This window comes from Perognathus longimembris, chromosome 13 (genome assembly GCF_023159225.1).
Source record: "Perognathus longimembris pacificus isolate PPM17 chromosome 13, ASM2315922v1, whole genome shotgun sequence".
Taxonomy (NCBI): domain Eukaryota; kingdom Metazoa; phylum Chordata; class Mammalia; order Rodentia; family Heteromyidae; genus Perognathus; species Perognathus longimembris.
The window spans coordinates 11,996,948-12,023,384 of NC_063173.1; the positions used below are offsets into that span (position 1 = coordinate 11,996,948).

Here is a 26,437-nt window from a genome sequence, read left to right on the forward strand (position 1 = left end):
CAGAACCGGGGGTGGCAAGGAAGACTCTGAGCTGGAGACTCCGCCGCCGGAGGGTCGTGTGCTGGGAGTGAGACGGGGGACCGGGCCAGGCCGGGACTCACGGACCAATCGGGTGGGCAGACCAAAGTCAGGGAAGAGGAATCCGGGAGAGTGTGACTAGGAGGGGGGCGGGGCCGGCTCCCGCCCCTCCCCGCCCTCCCCGGGAGGTCACGTGGGGCGGGCGGAAGCGTCCCGCGGGGTGGGCGCGCCGGGCCGGTCCGCCGCGGCCGCGGGTTGGCACAGGCGGCGTGAGTCAGTAGCGGCGCGGCGCCCGGGCCCCGGGGCCCCGCGTGGAATCTGCGCTCGAAACAGGTCAGTTGCGCCTGCCGGGGGCCACCCCGTCCACAGCTCCCCCCCCCTGGTCAGGTGTGTCCTCAAGTGTCCCCATTCCGCAGAAAGGAACGCCGAGGCTGCGCGGGGCGCCCGCCCGGTGGCCCGGGGTCCGGTGCTGCCCGGGTGGGGTGGGCGGAGGTCGCCCTGAGGGTGAGCTGTCGGGCCGGACCGGACCGGAGGGAGGAGGGTGAACTGGCGGATGCCACTTCCGAACAAGGGCTGAGCCCCACCGCCCTTGGGCGAGAGGGCTCCCGGGCTCCGGAGCCGGTCCACCTGGAGCGCCCTGCTGTCCTCACCTGTGGCACGGGCCGCCCACCCCACCGGCTTCTCCCACCTCCCACCCCTGAGGGTTTGCAGATCCCTTGACCCTGTGGCCCTGGCCCCGGGGCTCCAGTGACCTTGGACAAGCTACTTCCGGTCTCAGCACCTCGGTTTCACAACAACAGTAAATGGGGGCATGGCCTCCCAAGGGACGAGGTGGCCCAATTGCTGCGGAGACCTGGGCTGTGCTCACCGAATGGGGTCGAGCTGGGATGGGTGGTTGGGTCTGAAGTGAGCGGGCTTGGAGTGTAGTATGGTGTGTGTGTGTGTGTGTGTGTGTGTGTGTGTGTGTGTGTGTGTGTTGGGTCTGAAGTGAGCGGGTTTGGAGTGTAGTATGGGGTGTGTGTGTGTGTGTGTTGGATCTGAAGTGAGCGGGCTTGGAGTGTAGTATGGTGTGTGTGTGTGTGTGTGTGTGTGTGTGTGTGTGTGTGTGTGTGTTAATCATAGATCTCCCATGGTGGGTTTGGGTGCTGGGAAAGTAATCTCCAGCCATCATGGTGGGCCTCTGCCTTATGCCTTTCCCCAAATCTGGTGTTCCAGGGAGCTTTCCCTTACCCAAAGACTGAGGTGTGTGTGTGGGGGGGGGGGGTGGAGTGGATTCCCGTGGACTTGGTGCTCAGGGAGAGATTTGACTGCACACTAGTTTAAGGGTCCCAGACTGAGACAATTGTGATGTCTGTCTTTGGAGAGCCAAGAGCTCCCAGCTCTGGAGACCTCCCAACAGGATCATTACAGGATAGAAGGAACCCAGCAAAGTCAAAGACAAGTGTGGACCCGTGGGGCCTAGGGAGGAGAAGATGCCTTGGCGGTTAAGTGGCAGTTTACCAGGGCAGGGGCCTCCAGGCGAGGGTGTACTTTGTGTAGAAGCCGGGATTTAGATGGTGGGTTGGAGGGGGAGCAGAGATGGGTGTGGCTGCAAGGACTAGCTGGGGAGGGGTGTGTGTGTGTGCAGAGAACTCATCCTGGTGTCCGGGGCTGGTTGGGGATTATCTAGACCCTGCCCTGGGGGCTGGGCCTCCCCATTGGCCACTTGCTCAGGGAAATGGGAGGGAGCTACTGGTGACTGGTGAGGAGGAGGTGGCCTAGTTGCCTAGGCTGCAGCTGGGCATTCCGGCCTCCTCCTTCTGTCCCAGTCCCACTCCCAGCCTCATCCCCTCAACCTGGGCTCCCGTTATTGCTTGTCTACACATCAAGACAGCCTTTGGCGTAGGTTGAATGTACTTCTACCCTCAAATTTGTTCCCCATCCAAATGCTCAAGTGCTTTGGCACTTTTAGGGTTCAGAGATGGGTTATCTCCTGCCTTCCAATCTGGGCTTTCAGTCCCGCGTTGGCATGCTCTGGAATGGTCTTCTTGGAGCTCTGCAGGAGGTCCTGCAGAGGACAATTGGATCACCTGGGACCTGGGGCCTGAAGTCCCAAGACAGCTGCTAAGCACTGTGTGACTCTGCATGTCCTCATACCTTAAAGAGCTTCCATTGTCCCTCTGCAGGGTGGGGTGAGAAGACCTGGCTTCACGTACTGAAGAAAGACTAAGCTGGGAGCAGGAATCAGGCTAAGTCTTGCCCCCAGCACTGAGTGTTGGGGAAAAGAAAGGCAGAACCAAGGGAAGGGGCAGTTGAGGTGATGAGCTGTGGCTCAGAATAATAGTGGGACTAGCGGTGGACTGGGCCTGGGTATCAGTTGGAGGGGAGGGAGGGGAGTCCCCACTGTTCTTTGGGGGCCTCTCCCCTTCTTACCCCAGTCTCTCTTGGCTGAGCTCAAAGCCAGCCGCCAATGCCCAAACAAGTGGCCTCTGTTCCCAGGGGAGGGGGAGGGGAGGCGGCCCTGGGCTCCAGGCCCGGCTGTCCAGCACTGACCCTGGCCCCCCGCCCTTCGCTCTCAGTCTTAACCCTTGGGGTTCTGGATGGGGGCCTGAATTGCTTGAGAGCTGGTGGCCCTTGACCACCAACTATCTTCTCCACCCTGTTTTAGACTCCTTAAGGGTTCTGAAGGGGATGTGGTAGGAAACGCTCCCTGAGGAACAGTGTCCCTTCCTTGGGCAGCTCCTGAGGCCAAACTTGGCTCCCTCCACAGCCTTGTGCAGAGAGGCATTTAGGGAGATGATCTATGCTAAAGGTCAGAGTCAGGGGCATATATCCAATGTTCACTCCCCACAAGCTCAGCGTCCGCCACTGACAACACCAAGGCCTTTAGCTCTGACCAGAAAGGATATGACATCTTGTCAACTTCCCCCCTCCTCTGAGCCCGGACTTTAGACCTATACATTCTAACCAGGGCTCTGGGCAGGACAGGTCAGGAAGGCAGAGACAATGTGGAGCTGCAGTACACGGCTTGTTTGCATGACCGTCTTGTAGAGTGTCTCTCTCTCATCCTGTGGTCATAGTTCATAATTAAGACATGATCACTGGGCTGGGAATGTGGCTTAGTGGTAGAGTGCTTGCCTAGCATGCGTGAAGCCCTGGGTTAGATTCAAAAGGCCGGAAGTGGCGCTGTGGCTCAAGTGGTAGAGTGCTAGCCTTGAGCAAAAGAAGCTCAGGGACAGTGCCCAGTCCCTGAGTTCAAGCCCCAGGACTGACACTCCCAAGCTGCCCTACTGTCATTTGCAGAAACATCCATCCCCAGCCCTGCTCCTCAGGGGTCCCTTTCTCCCTTCAAGGCCCAGAGAGGGCCTTTGAGAACAAAGAGACAATTGTCTGGTGGTTTGAGCACTATTCCCGTTTGCAGATGAGGAAACTGAGGCCACATTGTTAAGTGAATGGCCGGGGGTCAGTTCTTTAGATTTGTGCAAGTAAAAGAGATCCGAACCTAGTCCTGTTCTGGGAACTTCCCATTGGGTGACAGGCAGAGACTGGAGGGCTTCCTGGCTGGTGTCATTGCTTGTGATCAGTTGTGGAGTCAGGATGCCTACAAGGTGAACCTACTTGCAGATTGGACTAGGGGTGAGCACCTCCAAGAAACCCATTTTCTTTCTTTCTTTCTTTCTTTCTTTCTTTCTTTCTTTCTTTCTTTCTTTCTTTCTTTCTTTCTTTCTTTCTTTCCTTCTTTCTTTCTTTTTTTGGCCAGTCCTGGTCCTTGGACTCAGGGCCTGAGCACTGTCCCTGACTTCTTTTTGCTCAAGGCTAGCACTCTGCCACTTGAGCCACTTCTGGCTGTTTTATATATATGGTGCTGGGGAATCAAACCCAGGGCTTCATGTATACGAGGCAAGCACTCTTGATACTAGGCCATATTCCCAGCCCCGAAGCCCATTTTCTTATGCTGTCTCTCCTGGCTTTTGGTGGTACAGTGGTTCTCGCAGACCCCGTATGCTGATACAGACACCCATGGTCTGTAGAAAGGTAAGGAACTGTCTGTGGCCTTTGAGCTGAAGCGTTAGGAAGCTGAGATGGGAACTCAAGCCTGGTCAGGGCCCCTGGAAGCTTCCTTTAGATATTGTCCACCTGCCATGTCCCAGGGTTTCTTATTTTTTTTTAAATTTACTTTATTGTTGTTATAGAGATGTCTCAGGTTTTGAATCCCCAAACAAACCAAGAGCCAGCTTGTCTTATGGTGCCTGGGTCTGCCATGAGCAGGGTATAGGAGTGACTGACTGAACAAGCAGGAGGATTTTCAGAGCCGAGAGGCTACGGTGTACGGTTCATCACCTGCGGCCAAGTGTGTGTGTGGCTCAGGGCCAGAGGGGCCCAAGGAAGTTCAGTGATTACAGTTGTCTTGGGGGGATGTGCCAGAATCTTCCTCCCCATCTTCATTTCTATGAGGACGAAGATAAAGATGGTGGCCCTCACTTTTTGTGGGCCACTCCTTTGTTACCATCCAGGGCCAGAAAGGGAACAGCATCTGCCATCTTGGCTGCCTAGGGGCCTTGGGATAGTCCAGCCGATCTTCTTTAGCCAGGCTGGCATGGGGTAGATAAGTCCCCCATGATAGGAAGCAGTGCAGGGCGGAACCGCTCCAAGTTAGCCCCCTAGGTGCCTGCACCTCCCCTGCCCAGTGTCCCACTGCCCCGGAGGAGACTTCCCCACCCCTGGCCGGTGAGCCCCAGGTGTGGACAGCACCATACCAACTAAACTGGGCAAGTGAGAGGAGAAGGGGGCGGTCTTCCTCTCTCCACATTGACTGCCACGTTGTGAGATTTTGAGCCTGAGGTTTGAGACATCAGAAAGAGAAGTTTTTTCCCCTAGGTTTTGCTGTGCCTGCCATTCCTGGCTTCTGAGTTTCTGAAAATCCAGGTTCCAAAGCTTAGTAGAGTTGGGTTGGTTCACCCCCAATTGCCCCTGAGCCGGAGCATCCAGGCTGGTGCTACAATAAACAGCTGGATCGATGCCGAGGCGTAGAGTTTGGTGAGCTTCTAGAAACGTCTGAGGCCCCACGCCTGTGGCTCTGCACTCTCTGCACCTACCATGCTGGTACTTTGCCTTCAGAGTCTGTAGAGCAAGCTCTGGGGCCTGAGTGGTAGTCCTGAAAGCTCTGGGGTCTCACCCAGGAGCAATGGTGGCATCCTTGTGGACACCAGGGTGCAAGTGAGGGGAGGCCCAGAGAGGCTGGTGGCTGGCTGGGTCCGAGGACAAGATTAGGGTCACACTTTGGGCAACAGGCCAGCAGGAACAATGGCTCAGCAGACCCAGATCAAGTCTCTGAGAGCCAGAGCCAGGCTGGGGGGACCCTACAGAGCGGGATGATAGAGGCATGTGTGTGTCAAGGAGATTGAGGAGAGGCATTATGTTGCCTTGGGGTCAGGGAGCCTCGGCCGAAGGCCTGAGGGTGTTTCACAGTTTCTCCCCAGGGTCCCCCCAGTATCCAGCTAGGCATGGCGGTGGGCACATGTGCACTCAGGAGACCGAAGGCAAAGAGTGGAGGCTGCCTGGGGAAGGACTCCTGTTCCTAGCAGGGCCAGGTCCTCTTCCCAAAGATCCCCTGGCTAGTCCCTAGTCCCTAGCCCCTTCCTGTGCCATCTGCCTCCGTGTTGGGTGTGCTCCACACTGGACAGCCCACTGGGTGGGATAGCTGGGGCCTCCCCCCTCCTCCTCCTGGTCCTGGAGCTTGAACTCTGGGCCTGGGTACTGACCCTGGACTTCTTTTGCTCAAGACTAGCATTTGACCGCTTGAGCCAGAGAGCCACTTCCGGCTTTTTCTGAGTAATTTATTGGAGATGAGAGACTCACGGACATTCCTGCCCAGGCTGGCTTTAAACTCTGATCCTCAGATCTCAGCCTCCTGAGTAGCTTGGATTGTAGGCATGAGCCACCAGGGCCCAGCAAGAGATAGGCCTTTATTTATCTTTTGGTCCATCATGGGTCTTGAACTTGGTCTGGGCTCTGTCTCTGAGCTCTTTTTTTCAAGGCTAGTGCTCTACCAGTTTGAGTTCCACTCCCTGGGCCATGCTGGATAAGGCTTTCCCCTATCTGACCCTTAGCCCCCTGGTCTCTGCTGGGGACCCTCAGCTGGTTGTTACGCAGTATTGCAGTGAACATTTCAAAATTTGTTCCCGAAGTTCTCGCTGGATCTGGTGTGGAGAAGGGAACCCCCAAGGATCAGGGCTGGGACTAGATGCTTTTGCAGATGACAGCATCTGGGCGGGTTTGGGATGAGTCCCTCACTTGGTGCACAGGCTCTATCTAGTGTGTTGTCTAAAGGTCTACCTGCTCAGGCAGATGGGCTCCTCCCCTCCTGCCTCTAGAGATGACCAGCCAAGCCTGGAGATCCAGAGCTGTATCCCAGGACACTCTACTGCCTGTGGCCTGAAAACCCACATTTCTCACTGCAGAACTGAAGTGGACCCTGGTGCGGAAGGAGTGGGTTTAGGGGTGCTGGAGTGCTGGAGGAGGCAGGCTGGGTCAGGTACCAGTGGAATGGAAGACACTGGGTCCTGAGAGGCTGGAGGCTAGTTCCTGTCACACTCGAGCTGCTGACTTGCAGTGTGACTTGAGCTACTCACTCTCCATGTGTGGAATGAGGACATGTGCACTCAGTCAGGTGTTCACTGTGAGCAACCTTACAACGTGAGGAAGCAGCCCCTGGTCTTGCCAGGGTGGGGGTGAGAGCGTTGACTATGTATGTGAAAGACCTGGGCATTGGCATCTGGTGTGATCAGGACCGGGGCGAGGCTGCCTTTTAGAGAAGGTGGCCCTTGAGCTGGGAGGGTGAAGGGGAGAAGGAGGTTCTAGGCAGAGGGACAGGTATAAGTAAGCAAAGCCCTGGCCTGGTTCACATGTTAGGTAGGGAATGAAAAGGGACCAGAGGCAGGAGCCAGTGGATGGGGCCCTCTGAGCAACAGGGAGTTATGGAAGGGTAGGGGAGATCACTACTTGCCTTAGTGGTAGTGGTTGATCTACGACACTCTTGGGAGTCTGGCGTGGTGCTCACCTGCTCTGGGGATTAGTTGGTTGGGTGGTGGGCAGCATGCGAGAGCCTGAGAGCCAGCACTTTCCTTGTGTGTGGGGGAGACTCCCCACAGTGTTTATCGGGCCATCCCAGTAGGAAGTGGCTGGGGAGCCTCTGAGGTTGGAGGAAGGGGCAGGCCCAGCCACAGAGGGCTCCCAGGAGCCTCAGAGCGGACTGTTTAGCTTCTGCCCCGCTGGTATGAACCTTGACACATGCTTTACCTTGTCCAACAACTTCTCTTCTTTCTGGTGCCCATGGGCTTTGTTCCCTGCTGCCCCTTCCCTGTGTTCTGCCTGGGCCCTGCCCTGGCCCATTCTGCATCTTCTGAAGGGATGGAGTGGCGAGAAGGACTCAGGAAGTTCCGAGTCTGGTTCTTGTGTGACTGAGAACGTTTCTTCACCTCTCTGAGGCTCTTTGCTTGTTCTACACTGTTCTGAGGGTTATGAGGCAGTCATGTAGTGGTAAGGTTTCTGTTGGCACAGCCTTTGGGTGCCCTTAGCAGGATGGGTACTGAAGTGGGGAGCAGGAATAGGGCAAGGATGCTTTTTCTGACCCTGAACAAGGTATGCAAAAAGGTAGAATCAGGAGCCGCTCCCCTGCCTGCTGTCTGTGTATAGCAGGAGAAGCCAAGGTCATACATCAACTTGGAGGCCTATGGGCCTTGTCCCTGTCTCCCTGTCTCCTTCCTGGCCCAGCCCCTGCTCCAGAATCTATCCTCTCTCCCCATCAACATAGTGGCTTCCCCTTTCCGGTGTCAGCAGCACGGGCTGCTTGGCTTCTCGCTTCTCCATTCCAAGGGCCAGCTGGGAAGAAGGCCCATCTAAGCCCTTGTCACCTGAGCCACCGATTCTAAAGTACAGAGAAGCCCACTGCGATCTCCTGGTTTTCAGTTTTTCTCAGCTCTCCCCTCCCCTATTACAGCTGGTGCTGTCCCGTGGCTGCTCAGGTGCATGAGCAGAGTCCTGGCAGTGATGGTGCTAGTCACCATGGTCTGCCCCCTCCTGCTTCCTGTGCTTTGTCCTTACCCCTGAGCACACCCACCCTCCTGTGGTCAGCCAGCTTCCTGTTTCAGCCTCATTTAGGCACTCCCGGTCTCTAGCCTCCAGGGCACAGTGGTCACACAGGAGAACCTCCACGGAGTCCTCTGTGGCACCTCAGGCCTCTTCCTATGCTCCATATGTGGCCCTTGTGGTAGCGGAAGTACCATGGGAAGTCCCCAGCCCCAGGAGGTGTTTTTGTGACTGAGGCCAGGCAAGAGGCCGGTCCCAGCCATGCTGGTGGCCAGGTGTCTGGGACTCCACAGGTGTGGGATCCGTGGGTTACCACAAGGTAGGAAGGCTGAGTGCAGGCGCTAAGAGTGTTGGGACTGGGGAACAGGGAAGGAGGCTCTGGGCTAGGACTGCGGGTTCGAGGAGGTAAGCTGTCTGAAGGTTTGCCCAGTGGGCCCCGAGGTGCCCTTGCCTACAGGTGGGGCGAGATGCAGGAGGAGGCACCCGGCGAGGAGTCAAGCCCCATGAGAAGTCGTGTTGGGGTGACTCAGAGTGCTTGCCTCTCCTGTGTGAAAAACCTGGGGTGAGAGATGATGGGCAGGGAAGACATAAGTACAAATTGCCCCCATTTTGGGGACAGGTGGATAGTGGGGCCAAAGATGGGCAGTGTGTGCTAGAACTTCTCACAAGGTCTTCAACTAAAACCTTTCACCATGTACAAGAATGTGATTCGAGAGATTGAAGCAGGAGGATTTCAAGGTTGAGACCAACCTGGGTTATATAGCCATACTGTCTCAAAAAGAAACAAAAATAAAATGTTTTACTCTCAGTTCCATTTATTAGCAAGTGCAGGACTCCAGAGAGTCCTCTTCCTCCCTGCCTGACCATCTTCTACCTTGGGGCTTGGGCCTGAAGGGACTGGGTGAGGCTCAGAGCTGGGGTGGAGTCAGATGCATGTGGGGTGGATGCAAGCCACAGACCCCTTGAGTCTAATGTCTACTACTGGGTCTCTTCATTTTCGGTCTAGAAGGGTTAGAAGTCCCAGGCGACTGCTGGCTGGCCTCCTGGTGCCTGGGGAGGGAGACCTTATTTGATCAGTTAAGTTTGAGACTCTCCGGAGGGGTTGGGGGGGAGGGGCAGGAGGAGCCTGTAGGTCTGACCCTAGTCCAGATGGCCCGGGATAGAAGCAATTTCATTTCTTCTTTCTTTCCTTTTCATTTTGTGTGACAGTCTTGTGGCTTGAACTCAGGGCCTGGATGCTGTCCCTGGGTTTTTCTGCTCAAACTTAGTACTCTACCACTTGAGCCACAGCTCCATTTCTACATTTTTTTTTTTTTTTTTTTTGGTGGTTAATTGGAGATAAGGGTCTTACAGACTTTCCTGACTGGGCTGCCTTCAAACCGTGATCTTCAGATCTCAGCCTCCTAAGTATCTAGGATTACAGGCATGAGTCACCAGCACCTGGCTTGCAATTTCATTTCTCATAGTTCCTTTAGTAATGTATGCACATATTTGAAATCATGGTTACTTTATTATTGATGGTATTAGAGAACAAATTGCTGTAACCTCAGTTCTAATGACTTATCAATTTATTTTTTCCTAACAATAACCATTATTTAAAATAGTAATGACCTTTTTTTTTTATTATTTGCAGCACTGGGGTGGGGATGGAGTCAAACCCAGTCTCAAGGATACTAGACAGTACTCTACCACCCAACAGTATCCCCAGTCTTTTCTTTCTAATTCTATAAATGATACACAGTTGCATCTTCAATTATGTAAATGATACACAGTTGCATCTTCTAATCATGTTAATGACACACACTTTCAGAAACTTCAAATAATACAGACATGAAGTCTGTAGAAAGTGGAAATTTCAGCTGGACATCAGTGGCTCATGCTTGTAATTTGTAGATACCTAGGAGGCTGAGATCTGAGGATCACAGTTCAAAGCCTCCCAGGCAGGAAAGTCTGGGAGACTCTTCTTTTTTTTTGCCAGTCCTGGGCCTTGAACTCTGGGCATGAGTGCTGTCCCTAAGCTCCTTGCTGCTCAAGGCTAGTATTCTACCACTTGAGCTACAGTCCCACTTCCAGCTTTTTCTGTGATTAATTGGAGATAAGGGTCTTACTGATTTTCCTGCTTGGGCTGGCTTTGAACCGTGACCCTCAGATCTCAGCCTCCAGAGTAGCCAGGATTATAGGTGAATGTGAGCCACCAGAACTCAGCTCTGTGAGACTCTTTATCTCTAATTAACCACCTAACAGGTTAGAAGGGGAGTTGTGGCTCAAGTAGTGCACTGTCCTTGAGGACAGCACTCAGGACCTGAGTTCAAGCCCGAGACACACACACACACACACACACACACACACACACACACACACACACACAGAATGGAAGTCTCTAGATGCCAATAGGGACAGTGAGGGTACTGTTCAGTGGTAGAGGGAACACTTGCCTAGCATGTACACGTTCCTGGCCTAAGTCACCTACAACACACACACACACACACACACACACACACACACACGGGATCAAGTTAGGGCAAGACCAGAGATGTCTGCTGTCCCTTAGTTATTAATGTCCTTAGTGAAACTATGGCTTATTATTTTACTAGTGTGATGATAGGGCTGCTGCAAAAACGTTAACATGTCATGCCCGCCTCTCACCAGGTCATCTGTGTGCGAATGTCCCCGCTGTGCACTGTCCAGCGGGCCCAGGTGGATGGGCGGGGGTGAGAGCCAGGAGTGGAAGAACTGAGCCCGGCTGCTGGCTGTGGATGAGGTCAGCAGGCAGCGGTGCCAGGCAGGAGCTGGGGTGAGGCACTCACTCGTGGCTAGCAGACCTGACAGCCCTGGAATGCTGAGGTCCTGACTGCAGCCTGACTGCAAGCCGGCTTCTGAGCGCTGCCCTTGCCACGAGGGGCGGGAAGTGACTGCCTTCGCCTGGGAGGACTCTACAGAACATGCAAGGCTGGCCTCACATACACATGTGGCCACGTGTCCTGGTCATCTGTGAGGCAGGGAGGGGCAAATGGAGGGCCTGGACCGTGATGTGACTTGCTTAGGACTCAGGCCCAAAGTGGTGGGGCCAGAACTATAGTCTACACTCAACTCACACCCTGGGGACAGAGCTCAGGCTCTGAGTCAGGCCTGAGTTCACAGCCTCCGGGCAGCTCTTTATGCTTCTAGGCTTGCTCCAGGACCCCAGAAGACAGACCCTACCTTACCTGGGGCGTGGCAGGGCGTTGAGGGGCAGGAACTTCTTAGTAGACTCTTTTGGGATATGCATGCAGCCACCAGGCCTTGAAAGACAGAATTTAGCCTCTTGGCCCGGGAGCCCATCAGTGGTTCCTCTGCCTGGGGGGGGGGGGCGGGGGGGGGAGAGTTACATGTGTCACCTTAGAGTTGGGGGAGCTGGCTTTGTGGGGAGGGGAATGTCACTTCTGCACCCTCTAAGCTGGGAACTCCACCCTCACTTAGTTCCTCATATCTACAGGAAGTGTCCCCAAGACTTATTGCCCCGTTAGCCTGAGCCCGCAGAGACCTGCACACGTCCAGGAGGGTGGCAGGTGCCCTGGAGTCTGGCCTGGCCTGTAGGTAGGTACCGTTTGGGGACTGGTGGGGCAGGGGTGGAGGCGGGCATTGGGCAATGGGGCTCTGGGAGTTGCTGGAGGTGGGTTGGGGGTGGTGGGTGGGAGGCTGAAGGCTGGGCGGGGGTGGGCTGGCTGTGCTGGGTGGGTGGGAGGGACACGTGGTCCTGGGGAGAAGGTTGTGCTCCAGGTGGGTGGGGTGTGGTTTCTAGGCCTAGATAACTGTTCTTTGTTCCTGCGTGGCATCTTGGAGGGCTTTCCTGAGGTCGGAGTGTTAGGGGCCCTGCCCAGCTGACTACTTGGCTGGTAAACTTGGGCGGGGGGGGGGGGGGCAGCCAGGATGATGTGGAGAGGAGAGGAGGAAGAGGGGACCAGCCTCAGGACTCTGGCTAGCCCTGGGCCCGCCTCCTGCCCCCTGCAGGGCTGAGGCTTCCCTGGAAGGCAGAGTTGAGCTCCTTGACAAAGGCCCTAGGGGAGTCACTGGGAGGCATTCTGGCCCCAGGGACTGAGGAACTGAATGCGGAATACACTGCTGTCCTGACTGCCCTGACAGGGCTGACTCACTCATGCAAATCAGAATGCAAATGAGGCCATCCCAGGGAGGGGGTCCCCCCCCCCATGGTCAGCTGGCCTTCAGGTGACTAACAACAATCACCAAACTCCCTGCATGTTGTGTTCCTGCTCCACTGGGTCTCTGGATCAGTAGGGTCCTTTCCTGTTCTGGACTTGCACATTCTGCTCCCTTTGCCTGGAACAGCATCTTTCCTTCTTTACCCGTTGACCTCCTATGGAGTCGTTCTAGCGAGAGAGATTGCCCTCACACTGCTGCCCAGGGGCAGTCACATGCGCTTTGTACTCCAGCAAGGGTCTTGGGTAAGTCCCTCCCTTGTGCAGGCCTTGGCACGGGCGTGAGGATGAGCCGGGGTTTGGGGGGTGGGGGATGGGGGGATGGGGGTGGGGGTGGGAGGGGACATAGCAGGGGCGGGCACATGGTGGCATTTAGACGGAAGAAGCTCAAGTGCGCCCGGCTAGGGGTTCAGGCTCTGGGCTTTTGCTGGGCTAGTGGAGTTGGTGTCACTTGTCAGTGTTGCGCAGGGATGCCGGGAGGGACTTGCCAAGCTGGGACAGAGGTGTGATAATGAGACACATGTATACCCTCGGGGTTGAGGTAGTTACTAGAAAGTTGAAAGCTTTGGACTGGACAGGGACTCCAGCCAGGCCTGAGGAAGGACTGAAGATTCCAGACGATCTCACTTAACCTCTGGACTGGGAGCAGGGACAGACTGTGGGCTCCATTGTGGAGAGTAGAGAGGACTCTCGGGATACCCCACAAATAGAACATTATGGGGGTTTTCTGAGGGGCAGTTATTGAGGTCTTCCTGCAGGAAGCAGCCTGGAGCAGTTGCCTGAGGGGAGATGGAGGTGGTTTGTCAGCAGACAGTTGACAGTTTCGGGGCTCCCCATATGCTGGGTGTCGGTATAGGAAGTGATAGGGAGGGAGCTGTGGACCGGACGGGGTATGTCACTGAGCATTTGGGCAAGTCACTTCCTCCCTGAGGATGTGTGTTGCTTCACCCATAAGTAAGTAAGGGGCAGGACTGGACCAGCTTGAAGGACATGTAAGGAGCCAGGGGTCCTCGAGGGCACTGGGAACCCCAGCAGGCCGTGGAGCAGGGCAGAACCTCACCAGGCTAGTAGGAGAAGCAGAGCCAGAATGAGGGGAGGGTGGGACAGGAGGGGGGCCATCCCTCAGTTGTGGCTGTGCTATTCCAATAGGAAGCCCTCTCCACTGCTGGGGTCAGCTTCCCTAAGGGGGCGGGGTCTGTGAGGCTCTCATAGGAACAAGGACTTTTGCTTTTCAGCTTCAAACCAGGGATGAGGGAGAGCCTGGGATGCCTTGGCCCTGGGTGCAGAATTTGAAGGCGTGTCAGTTTGAAGGCTGGGTTATGGGGGTAATATTTTAACATGTCAACATTAACACAAAAAATACACAGTGAATTTTGTAAAACTCAGTTGTCAGTAAAGACAAGACAGAATTGCAGACACATTCTCGTCTTCAGTAGTGCTGCACTGCTTCAAACCTTGTCTAGAGCCACCTCCTCCAGGAAGCTTCCCCTGACTGCGGCCCTATGAGGCCAACCCCTTCTCCACTCACTGCCTGATGCTGCTGGATTCCCTCCCGTGTTATGTTCCTGGAGGCATTGGGTTTATGCTTCTAACTCCTTGAACAGGACTGACCCAACGATCAGCAGTGAGTCCCAGAGTTTCTGACCTTCGCTAGCTTCCTTTAGTTCAGGAATAGGAAGTTAAGAGAGGCCCAGTAGGGGCCCAGCTCTTTGGGGGGTGTCGGAGAGGACTAGTTAGTTTCCTGTCTCCCACCCCTGGCCCATCCAGTAGGGTGGTTGGGACCCTCACCAAGCCTCTGGTGTTATACTCTTAGCCTTTGGCATGTGTTCTTTCCTGCTTGTTCTCAAAGTTGAGAGGAGCAAGGAGAGTGGTTCAGAGCTGTTCTGCCCAATAGGAGTGCAGCATGAGGCACAGGTGTGATAGAAATGCACTAGTAGGTAGGCACACTGAAGAAAACAGGTGCGGCTGGGGTACTGCTCGGTGGTAGGTGCTTGCCTGGCATGAGCAACGCCCTGGGTTTCCGTCCCTAGCATGAAAATAATAAATAGATAGATAGATAGACAGATAGATAGATAAAAGGAAAGAAAGAGGAAAAGATGGAAGAAGAGAAAAGCAACAGCAACAAGTATAGTTAATTTTAACGCTACTTTAACTCAGTATCTACAATATTGTGGTCTGTCATGTAAGCAATAGGAAAAATTTGAGATTTAAAAATTTTTTTTTCGGCAGTAAGTCTTCAAAATCCAGCTGTTCAAAATCCAGTGCATCGGGCTGGGGATATGGCCTAGTGGCAAGAGTGCCTGCCTCATATACATGAGGCCCTGGGTTCGATTCCCCAGCACCACATATACAGAAAATGGCCAGAAGTGGCGCTGTGGCTCAAGTGGTAGAGTGCTAGCCTTGAGCAAGAAGAAGCCAGGGACAGTGCTCAGGCCCTGAGTCCAAGCCCCAGGACTGGCCAAAAAAAAAATAAAAATAAAATAAAAAATAAATCCAGTGCATCTTATTTTGGGGACTGCATTTCAAATGTTCAAAATTTGATCCACTAGCTGCTCTGTGGACCAGACAGGCTTAGGCTATATTCAGACTTCCTTCCTAGCTTACATGCCCATGCTTTATACCAAGTGTTTAGCCTCCCTGTGCCCTACATTCTTTCTCTTAAAACAGAGGAAACAGGCCAGGTGCTGCAGGCTCACACCTATAATCCTAGCCCCTCAGGAGGCTGAGATCTGAGGATTGAGGTTCAAAGACAGCCTGGGCAGGAAAGTCCATGAGACTCTTATCTCTAATTAACCACCAGAAAACCAGAAGTGGAGATGTGGCTCAAACTGGTAGAGCACTAGCCTTGAGCAAAAGAGCTTCGGTATAAGGCCGAGGGTGCTGAGTTCAAGGCCCATGACCTACCAAAAAACCAAAACCAAACGAAACAAAAATGGGGGATAATACTTACATGTACCATACAGGTTGTAGTGCTTACATGCTTATCCGTGTTAGACTTGTTTGTTGTCCTTTTAAAAACCTATCCGTGGAGTAACATTGCCATTTTGGTCAACATTTTCATCTGAAGTACCAATTAATCCAAATTTGTTTTTAAAATACTGACTTTAAGAACATACCTATTTGTAAAGTATGATGGTTCATGTTTATAATCCCAGCTGCTTAGAGGTCAAGGCAGGAGGATTTCAAGTTGGAGGTTAGCCTGGGTAAAAGTAGTGTCTCAAAACAAAATCAGATGAACAAGCACCAAAAACAAACAAATAATTCAAAACAAAAAGCGAAAGGATGAGCATATAACTCAAATGGTAGAGTACTTGCCTAGAATGCAAGAGGCCTTGAGTTCAATTCTCAGTAAAGAGAGGGGAGCATTGTCTTCTTATCCTACCAGGAAATACCTACTAGGAAAGTGTGAAATGTTTACTGAAAGGATATGTCCCAGCCATCCCAGGGGACCATGAAGAGATAGCCACGGACAGGAGAAGAAGGTTCATAAGGAGGTTTATTAGTGGGGGCCATAGCTCCCACAGGAGAGGGAGCAACATGGCCTCTGCACCTTATCCAGGTGGCAGCTTCTCTGGGGCTAAAGGGGAAGTAGGTAGATCTTAATGGTGAGTGGGAGTGGCCCATTATAGTTCTAGGACAGGGAGATTAGGAGTGGGTGGATCTGGGGGCTAATGGGAGGAGCTGAGGACCTGAGGCAGGGGAAATGCTAACATTTACAACTCCCCCCTCCTCCCCCCTCTTCCTCCCCCCCCCCCCAAGCCATTATGCTGAGCACCAGTGTGGGGGTTAACCCTACCCTAGCTTCAGGAGGTGGGAACTGCTCTGGGCTGAGCAAGGGACCTGTCCATTCCACTGTCTTCCACCATCCCAGTCCCACAGAGAAGGGCCGCGTAGGTATCAGGGGCTGTGGCTTGCTGAAACTCCCTCTTTCCTCCCATTTTCCTCAATCTCCCCCCAGGTTTAGGAGCAGCTTCCTGGGGTCCCATGTCTCTACCCCTTGCCCTACCTCCACCCCCTGCCTACTGTGATCCCCAGGTTTTGTGGAGAGGGTCCCATGTCCCTGGGTTCCCAATGTCTCTCACCTCTCTGGACAGGCTCATATCAGAAGCAGCCTTACCCAAGGAGCTACATCCGCCCCATCTGCCCTCTTCTTATTGCCTTCCCTGGGGCAATCCCCACCGGCCTTCCCTGTCACCATACCTGCCACTGGCCCTGGAGAGTGCCAGAAGCCTGAGTCTTAGCTCCTTATAGTTTTATTTATTATTATTATTATTATCATTATTTTCAATGGTAAGAAAACTTGGCAGAGCTTTAGGTAGGAAGCAAGCAGGCAAGCAGACAAGCAGAAAGGGAGAGTGAGTATGCTCTCAAAGGGAGACGCCGTTATTGTGTGTGTGTGTGTGTGTGTGTGTGTGTGTGTGTTTATATGTGTGTCTGTACTGAGGCTTGAACTCAGGGCCTGGGTGCAGTCCTTGGGCATTTTTACTCAAGGCTAGATAACTCCACTTTTGGCGTGTGTGTGTGTGTGTGTGTGTGTGTGTGTGTGTGTGTGATTAATTAGAGATAAGCGTTTCATGCACTTTCTGGTCAGGACTGGCTTCAAACCAGGATCCTTAGATGTCAGCCTCCTGAGTAGCTAGGATCACAGGGGTGAGCCACCCACTCCTGCATCCTTTTAGTACCTGGCTGGCCCCCACCTTTGGCAGGCCTGTCCCCTGCCTGGCCCCCAGGACTCATTTGCTTCCCCCTCTTCCTGTTCTTCCACCATGCCTGTCCTTGCTTCCCCCCCCCCCCCCTTTTTCTTTGGCTTTCCCCATCTGTCTCTCCTTCACTTTGCCCTTCCTCTTCCTCCTCCTGCATCCTGGACACCTCATGGACTTTGTTCCCCATCTCTGCCCCTGCAGCTTCCGCCTGAGGCCAAGATGCCAAGCCCAGTGGAGTAGCAGTGCCCAGGAGACCCAGGCGGCCCTGGCAGCCCAGCTGGTGAGTGAGAGGCTGAATGAAGGCGGGCGCTGGGCTGAGTCCAGAGGTCCCTGTCCTATGTTGAGAACTGAAGTGCCCAGTCCAGAGAGCTTATGAAGGACTCTCCTTTTGGGATCCCAGAGGACAGGGAAGGGCCCTCAGGCTGGAGTTGGGGTGTCAGCTGTTTGATTCCCATCCTTGCCTGGTGAGTTGTGAACCCTTTCTCATCCCTAGGCTCTACTCATTCTCCTTCTCTCCCCTCCCCTCCCCTCTCTGCTGGTCCTGGTGCTTGAACTCAGGGCCTAGGTGTTTTTGTGCTCAAGGCTATCACTCTGCTTAAGCCACAGCTCTGTTTCTGATGCACATGTATGTACACTCTGTGTGTGTGTGTGTGTGTGTGTGTGTGTGTGTGCTAATTGGAGATAAGAGTCTCATAGACTCTCTTGCTAGAACTGGCTTCAAACCATGATCCTCAGATCTCAGCCTCCTGAGTAGCTAGGATTACAGCTGTGAGTCACCAGCACCTGCCTACTTACTATCTTTAAAATTCGCTGTCTCTCTCTCTCTCTCCTTTTTTTTTTTTTTTGGAGAAAATGCTAGAAGATTAAAAAGAAGGAAATAGTATCTCCTGGCCTCCCAGCTGCCAGTTCTCCCCATAGGCAGTGTCTAGTTTATCTGCCTAGAGAATTCTGTGTATGTATTTGAAATTCTGGGTATTTCTGTGTCTACCTGTATTTCTCTTTTTCTTTAACCCATTTTTCTGCACCTAACTTTCCTACTTAACAATAAATCTTTATTTTCATTTTTTACAAACTCTACAGCCAGTCAGTCTTTTTTAAAAAAATTTTTATTGTCAAACTGATATACAGAGCGGTTACAGTTTCATACGTTAGGCACTGGATACATTTCTTGTACTGTTTGTTACCTCCTCCCTCATTCCCCCCTCCCCCCTCCCCCTCAGCCAGTCAGTCTGAAACCAACTCCAGCCATTGGTTTCAGTTGGGGAATGACATTGGAATTCTAGTTCATTCATGGAAGAGCTGATAATTAATTTATAATATTGAGGACCATTGTATCCAGATCATTGAATGAGTCTTCATTTCTATTTTCCTTTGGCTCTCTCAAGTAGCTCTGTTGCTATTATTATTATTATTATTATTATTATTATTATTAATTTGCATAGTTTAAAATTTGGGTAGTAGAAAAGCAAATCCAACATCATTCTCTCTCCCTGCCAGGGGGGGATTTCCAGGGAAGCTGGAAATCTACTCAATCTACTCGAGCTCCTTTAAGGTCCAAAGAGAGGCTTGAGCCATGTGCATGTGGTCGTGTGGTTTGTGTTTTATTTTTGTCATATGTTTTGTGAATTTTTCAAAAAGTAATATATTCTTGTGATCTAGTTAGCCAAAAATGACATGTAAATTGTTTAAGCTTCAGGTCCCATGAGCTCAGTGGTCAGGAGAGAGGCACCTGGATGCCCTGGCCTCCCAACTCTCTTCAGATGTGCTGTTGGCATCTAACAGTGCATACTAATCCCTATTCTCCTGTCCCTCTTCAGATGTGCTGTTCTATACTCTCCTTAGTTTTTCTCACACAAAAGGTTAAAATATTGCTCTGTACTTTACCTTGCTACCAGTAGCTTCCTCCTTTTTTATGACTGCATGGTGTTCTGTTGTATGACTACCCCATAATTTAGTTAACCATTCTTCAATGGATGGACATTTTGGTTATTTCCAGTCCTTTGTTATTCTTGACAGTTCAGTAGCTGATAACTTCCTGTATTTGTCACTTTAGGTACAGGCCAATAAAACTGCAGGATAATTGCCCACAATCAACCCAGAGTGGCTGGGCCAAAAAGTAGCAGCTTGTGAGGCTCACCTCATTTCTGGGTATTGTCTTCCCAAGAGCTGTCCTGCCCCTGGGTGGGGATGGGGCCAGCCCACTGGGTGACCAGTGGTATGTATTTTCAGGTGTTTTACTGTTTGGCAGTCTGATAAGTGGAAAGACGTATTTTGCCTTTGTCTTTCATTAATTTCCTGGTCATATGTTTAAAGACCATCTGTAGTTGGGCACTGGTGGTTCACACCTGTAGTCCTTTCTACTCAGAAGGCTGAGATCTAAGGATCCTGGTTCAAAGCTAGCTGGGACAGAAAAGTCCATGAGAGATGATTTTTTTTTTTTTTTGTGGGTCATGGGGGTTGAACTCAGGGCGCAGGTGCAGACCCTGAGCTCTTTTACTCAAAGCTAACGCTCTACCACTCTGAGCCACAGCACTACTTTCAGTTTTCTGGTTGTTAATTGGAGATAAGAATCTCACAGACTCTCCTTCCCAAGCTGGCTTTGAACCTCAATCCTCAGGTCTCAGCCTCCTGAGTAGCTAGGATTATAGGGGTGAGCCACCTGTGTCTGGCTTGTGAAACTCTTATCTCCAATTAACCAAACGAAAACCAAAAGTGGAGCCATGGTTCAAAGTGGCAGAGTGCTAGCCTTGAGCAAAAGAGCTCAGAGATGCTGCCCAGGCCCTGAGTTCAAGCCCCATGACCACCACCAAAACCAAAAACAGACCATCTATATTTTCCTTTCTGTGAATTTCACTGTTCTTATTCTTTGCCTATTTTTCTGTTTGTCTTTTTTTTTGTTTGTTTTTGTGTTTGTTTGTTTGTTTTGTTTTGTTTTGCCAGTCCTGGGCCTTGTACTCAGGGCCTGAGCACTGTCCCTGGCTTCTCTTTGCTCAAGGCTAACACTCTGCCACTTGAGCCACAGCACCACTTCTGGCCATTTTCTATATATGTGGTTCTGGGGAATCGAACCCAGGGCTTCATGTATACGAGTCAAGCACTCTTTCCACTAGGCCATGTTCCCAGCCCCTCTTTGCCTATTTTTCTGTTACATTATTATTTTTTTTTATCTTATTTCTAGGTGCTTTCCAGCTTTCAGGAAGTGTGTAGGATGAGATTTCCCCAGGCTGTCATTTACCCTTTGCTTGCCCTGTGGTGTTTCCAATCACATAGGCTGCTTGATTTATTTATTTATTTATTTATTTTTGCCAGTCCTGGGGTTTGAACTCAGGGCCTGAGCACTGTCCCTGGTTTCTTTTTGATCAAGGCTAGCACTCTGCCACTTGAGCCACAGTGACACTTCTGGCCTTTTCTATGTATATGGTGCTGAGGAATTGAACCTAGGCTTCATGTATATGAGGCAAGCACTCTTGCCACTAGGCCACATTCCCAGCCATGGATGCTTGATTTTTATGAACATGTGTATTTCATGATGGGGACACAGTCTGACAAATATGTCACTTGGCAGTTTTGTCATGTGTGACTCTCAGATGCGTACTTACAGAAATATGGTCAGTCACTCCATGTGGCTTATATATTTGTGTGTGTGTGTGTGTGTGTGTGTGTGTGTGTGTGTGTGTGTGTGTGTGCCAGTACTTGGGCTTGAACTTAGGGCCTTTCATTCTCACTTTTTTACCTCATGGATGGTGCTCTACCACTTGAGCCACACCTCCAGTACTAGCTGTTTACTGGGAATAAGAGTCCCACAGATTTGTCTTTTGAGAATAGCTTCACACCTCGATTCTCACATCTTTGCCTCCTGAGTAGCCAGGATTACAGGCCCTTTTGATATACAGTCAAGAGATGGTGAAAGGGCTGGGAATGTGGCTTAGTGGTAGAGTGCTTGCCTTGCATGCATGAAGCCCTGGGTTCGATTCCTCAGCACCATATATATAGAAAAAGCCAGAAGTGGCGCTGTGACTCAAGTGGTAGAGTGCTAGCCTTGAGCAAAAAGAAGCCAGGGACAGTGCTCAGGCCCTGAGTCCAAGCCCCAGGACAGGCAAAAACAACAACAACAAAAAAGAGATTGTGTAAAACATGAGATATATGTAGCTCCTGCTGGTGTTTCTTTTTCTTTTCTTTTTTTTTTTTTTTGCTAGTCCTGGGCCTTGGACTCAGGGCCTGAGCACTGTATGAAATGCAGAGTTTGTAGAGATGACGATACTCTTGAGTCAGGTTTTAATAGTTTCTTATGCCATGAAAAGGAAGCTAGATTTTATTCTGAAGGTCATGAGTCATTTCATAAGAGGTAAGCAGGAGAATGGCTTGATCAAATTGGTTTTAAAATTACTTAGAATCGGGTTTTTATTAATGATTTAATTTTTGTACAAATATTATTTATTTCATAGTACTAGGAATTGAATTTATAGCATCATGCATACTAGGCAAGTATTCTTTTTTTTTTTTTTTTTTTTTTTGGCCAGTCCTGGGCCTTGGACTCAGGGCCTGAGCACCATCCCTGGCTTCTTCCCGCTCAAGGCTAGCACTCTGCCACCTGAGCCACAGCGCCCCTTCTGGCCATTTTCCATATATGTGGTGCTGAGGAATCAAACCGAGAGCTTCATGTGTAGGAGGCAAGCACTCTTGCCACTAGGCCATATTCCCAGCCCTGATCTGGCTTTCTATTTCATAGTAAACTTTTTTTTTTATGAGTAGGAGCTCATTCAAAAATAAGAATAAAAAGTGTCTTGTAAAAATGCATAAAGTGGCCGGGCACTAGTGGCTCATGTTTGTCATCCTAGCTACTCAGGAAACTGAGATCTGTGGATTACGGTTCAAAGCCAGCCCAGGCAGGGAAGACTGTGGGACTCATCTTCAATTAACCACCAGAAACTTGAAGTGGAGCCAAGGCTCAAAGTAGAGTGCTAGGCTTGAGTATAAAAGATCAGGGGCAGTGCCCAGGCCTGAGTTCAAGCCCCATGACTGACAAAAAAAATGCATAAAGCATAACAGATATTTATTATCATGAGCACATCACACAATGAAGTTATGGTGCCTGTGATGTCATTAGGCAGAAGAGATTTTTCAGCTTATTTTTATTTTTGGCAGCATTGAGATTTGAACTTGGGGGACAGATACCACTGAGGCACACCTCCATCCCTTTTTTGCACTGATTGTTTTCAGGTAGGGTTTTCTGTTTTGCCTGGCCTTGTGCCTGAACCATGATCCTCCTATTTCACACTTCCTGATTAACTGGGATGACAGATGCTACACTATCTTCATCCACTGAGATGGAGTCTCACAAACATTTAACTGGTGCCATGAATCTCCCCGTCTGAGCTTCCCATGTAGTTTGGGATGACAAATGTGAGGTACTTGTCTCCATTATAATCTTAGAGGATTGTCATACTAATGATGTGCCCATTACCTAGTCCTTCTTTCCTCCTTCCTTCCCTGTCTTCCTCTCTCCCTCCCATCCCTCCTCCCTCCCCCCATTCATGCCTTTCTCCCTTCCTTTCTCTGTCTTTTCTTGTGGGAACATATAATTTCTACTGAGATGTTGTGTATTCCAACCCCCCCCCCCCACACACCTCTGTTGGCTGTGGGGCTTGAACTCAGGGCCTGGGTACTGTTCCTGAGCTCCTTTGCTCAAGGATCTCTACTGCTTTGAGCCACAGTACCAATTCTGGTTTTCTTGTGGTTAATTGGAGTCTCCTGGACTTTCCTACCTGGGCTAGCTTTGAACTGTGATCCTTGGATCTCAGCTTCCTGAGTAGCTAGGATTATAGTCATGTGCCACCAGCACCTGGCTTTGTATTAATTTTTTAAAATATAATTTTATTGTTAGTACTAAGGGGTTATACAGAGGGGTTATCATTTCATCAATCAGGTAATGAGCACACTTTTTGACAATGTCATTCCTTCCTTCTGTTGTATTAATTTTGAACCCAATTATCTTGCTAAATTCTTCTATTATTTCTAATAATTTTTCAGTTGAGCTACTTGGACTATCCAACTCATATTATTGACAGTTAATGAATATTTTATCTTTCCTTATTTTTTTATTATCTCTCCTCATTTTTTAATTAATTTTTTTGTGGTACTGGGGTTTCAATTCAGGATTTTGCATTGTTTGGCAGGTATTCATTCTCCCACTTGATTCTGCTACACCTGTACCAATAAGGATCATACTTCCCCTCCTGGTGCATCTTTCTTCCTCCAAGGTCATGGGAGGAGATAGGGTGAAGTGAAGCTCTTCTTCCAGACCGAGTATGCAGAAGGGCCAGCGGCAGCGTGTCATGAGCCCCAGGCTGGGCTTCGGCTGGGAACTGCCCCTGGGGAGTAGGGTCCTATGTCTGCTGAGGGCAATGGGGAGGGTGGGCTTGATGCCTTCAGCCATGCCATTCACTAGTCTCAGAGCAGTGGTCAGGGCTGTGGGGTAAGGCCCGCCCTGGGGGATTTCCTGGAGTAGGAGCCATGCAGAGGGAGACACCTGTGTAGAACTTGGCTTTGCTTGGCCCATGAATGTTGTGGGGTCCACGGATGGACAGGCAATGAGACACTCAGATTAGAGAAATTTTAAAAAGATTCTATTGAGCAAGAAAGTACTGGCGTGCCAGGAATGCAGGTCGGGATCTCAAGATGCAGTCCCGGGTCCCCCCAGAGGGCTGCTTATAAACCCCAGAGCTACAGGAATTCACCCTTTAGCTTAACTTTTAGTGGCTTGTTACTTCCTAGAAGTGTCAGTCACAACAAACAGGTCAGGGCGTCCTGACCTTCACTGGAAATCATCTAACCATCAGGTGACAAAACAGGATGAAACTCTCCAAGGGGGGTTACAGGTATGAGCAAAACAAGAGCAAAACAGGTTCAAAGCAAGCTGGGTAAATACAACTACATCACTTCACAGCAGGGGCCAGCTTCAGAAAAGTTTTCCATTGAGCACTACAGAACAGTATTAGCAATACTTTATTGCTGAAAGCTAGCATAGCAGCAGATGACTTACCTTCATCCCGTCAGAATGACAGGGTGGAAGCTCAGGAACAGAATGGCGAACCTGTGGCATGAGAGGGCTTCCGGGATTCTAGCGCTTCGTCGTTCAGCCTTTGAGTTTTGAATCTTTCAGGATGGTAACTTGGGGGGTTGTATCGGGGGTTTTGATTGTCTGGGATTTGATCATCCAGGTTTATGATTGACAGGGCCAGAGCGATGCTGGTCAAGGGAGCTGTTCCCGGCGCCGTGCCTCTGACGCGGGCTCCTCTCTCCTAGGTCTGGGCCGAGGCTGCTGGCTGGACTTCGGCGGGTGACCAGCATGGCGGAGGGCGGCGACGCCTTGTCGGTGGCGGAGTGGCTGCGAGCGCTGCATCTGGAGCAGTACACTGGGCTTTTCGAGCAGCATGGACTGGTGTGGGCCACTGAATGCCAAGGCCTCAGCGACGCCCGCCTGGTGGACATGGGTTTGCTTCTCCCTGGCCACCGCCGCCGCATCCTGGCCGGGCTGCTCCGGGCCCATGCGCCCCCGGCTCCCGTACCTCGTCCCGCCCCGCGGCCCGTGCCCATGAAACGCCACGTCTTCCGCTCGGTGCCGACCCCAGCCATGCCACCCGAGCCACAGCCCACCGCCGCCGCCGGAGAGGACGAGGGGCTCCCTGCCGCCCCGCCCATCCCGCCCCGCAGGAGCTGCCTGCCGCCCTCCTGCTTTGCCACCCCACCCTCAGCTGCCCCGGAGCCTGTGCTGCCGCCGCTGCCAGCCAAGCGACATCTGGTGGAGCCAACCGCGCCACCCGTGCCCCCTCGCACTGGGCCCTCGCACCTGCCGCCGAGGTGAGCGGGCCGCCCGTGGCAGGGCAGAGTACCTTAGGGAGTCCATGGGGAGTTGGTGGCCTTGGCGCTGGGGTAAGAAGGGAACTCATGTGCAGAACCGGGAGGAATGAGCGTCTGGGGCTGCTGAGGTGTGGGGAGGCCTGGCTGGGGAGCCAGGCGGGATTCCAGCAGAGACAAAGGGTGACATCTGTGGGTGGATGCAATGACCTTGGCCGTTGGTCAGGGTGATGGAAGCAGGCTGAAATAGAGCCAGTGGGGATCTTCCTCAGCCTGGGCCCACGTTCCTAGTGGCAAGTGGGCAGACCCAGGCCGGATGTGGCCTCTAGAATGTCCATGACGTGAGTGGGGCTGTCTGGACATGCACAGAGAGGCTAGAGGGAGCCACAGCAGCCTGCAGGTTTGTCTTGGGTGGGGGGCTGAGTGGGTAGTGGTGCCATCACAGATCTAAGACCCAGTGAGAGAAGGGACTGGAAAATATGAGGCACTGTGGAGGGGGGTGCTGTCTGGCACCAGGAAGTGACTTGTAGGAGGAGAAGGCCTGGGATGGAGGCTTGCTGGAGATGGTGCTTTGTCACACACAGCTTTTGCGATATCCCAGGATGCCTCTTGAAGCCTCCCCCTGCTTGCCCTCCCTCCTCCTCCCAACTGCCTTCTCTGTCTGTTCCTGTCCACCTGCTTTCTTTACTTCTTCCTTCTGCTCATTTCCGATAGTCCCTCCCTTCTTTGCTCCCGTGTCCGGCCAGGAGAGAGTGCCTGCTGACAGGGCTGGATGTGGGCTTGGGACAGCCGGGATTTATTGGTTTCTTAGAAGAGGAAGTGTGTACAGAGAGATGACTTGACTTTTGGTATTTTGTGCTAGAGGCTAGTGTTCTACCATTTGAGCCCCGCAGCTCTACTTCTGGGTTGTTGTTTTTTTGTGGGTTTTTTGGAGTTTTTTTTTGATGGTTAATTGAAGATACGAGTCCCACAGACTTTCCTGCCCAGGCTGGCTTTGAACTGTAATTCTTAGACCAGCCTCCTGAATAGCTTGGATTACAGGTGTGAGCTGCTTGCGTCCTGCTTGGTTCCTATTTTCGCTGGGCGTTATGCAGGGCATTTTGTTCATGATTTCATGGACCCCTGCAGAAAGCCTTCTGAGGATGTATGTTTTTGTTTTGAGCAGGAAAACAAAAACAAAACGAAGGCCCCAAAGAGGGTGGGGAGTTCTGCCTGCACTCCTGCCGAGTACATATTGTGGAAGGCCTTGTGGGAAAGGCCTGGGAGGCCAGGCCAGGTGTGGGTCGGCATGAGATCTGATTGATGGGTCTATACAGCTGGGCACAGGTACTTGGGTTCCTCAGGATCCTGGTCACAGCCTAGATTGGAGTTTCCTAGTGCTGTCCCGCCCTCTGGTGGCCATTCTCCTACATAAGAGAATAACTCCTATTTCTTTCAACCCCATCATCCAGACAAGGGAGTAGGGAAATCAAAAAAAGGGGAAAGACGGGGCTGGGGATATAGCCTAGTGGCAAGAGTGCCTGCCTCGGATACACGAGGCCCTAGGTTCGATTCCCCAGCACCACATACACAGAAAACGGCCAGAAGCGGCGCTGT

General features: G+C 51.8%; 1 protein-coding gene across 4 annotated transcripts in view; it reads left to right on the top strand.

Moving 5' to 3' along the window:
* Window positions 1–234: 234 nt before the first annotated feature.
* Window positions 235–26,437, top strand: part of Arap1 (ArfGAP with RhoGAP domain, ankyrin repeat and PH domain 1) — a 61,311-nt gene continuing 35,108 nt past the window's right edge. For 2 of the 4 annotated variants that reach the window (XM_048359591.1, XM_048359593.1), the window contains exons 1-3: window positions 235–351; window positions 17,186–17,264; window positions 24,290–24,844. In XM_048359591.1, the coding sequence (XP_048215548.1) occupies window positions 24,333–24,844 (512 nt within the window). In that variant the 5' untranslated portion in view covers window positions 235–351; window positions 17,186–17,264; window positions 24,290–24,332. Of the gene's footprint in view, window positions 352–11,570; window positions 11,662–17,185; window positions 17,265–24,289; window positions 24,845–26,437 lie in introns of those variants that run through there. The other 2 variants (XM_048359594.1, XM_048359592.1) reach the window with 2 other exon arrangements.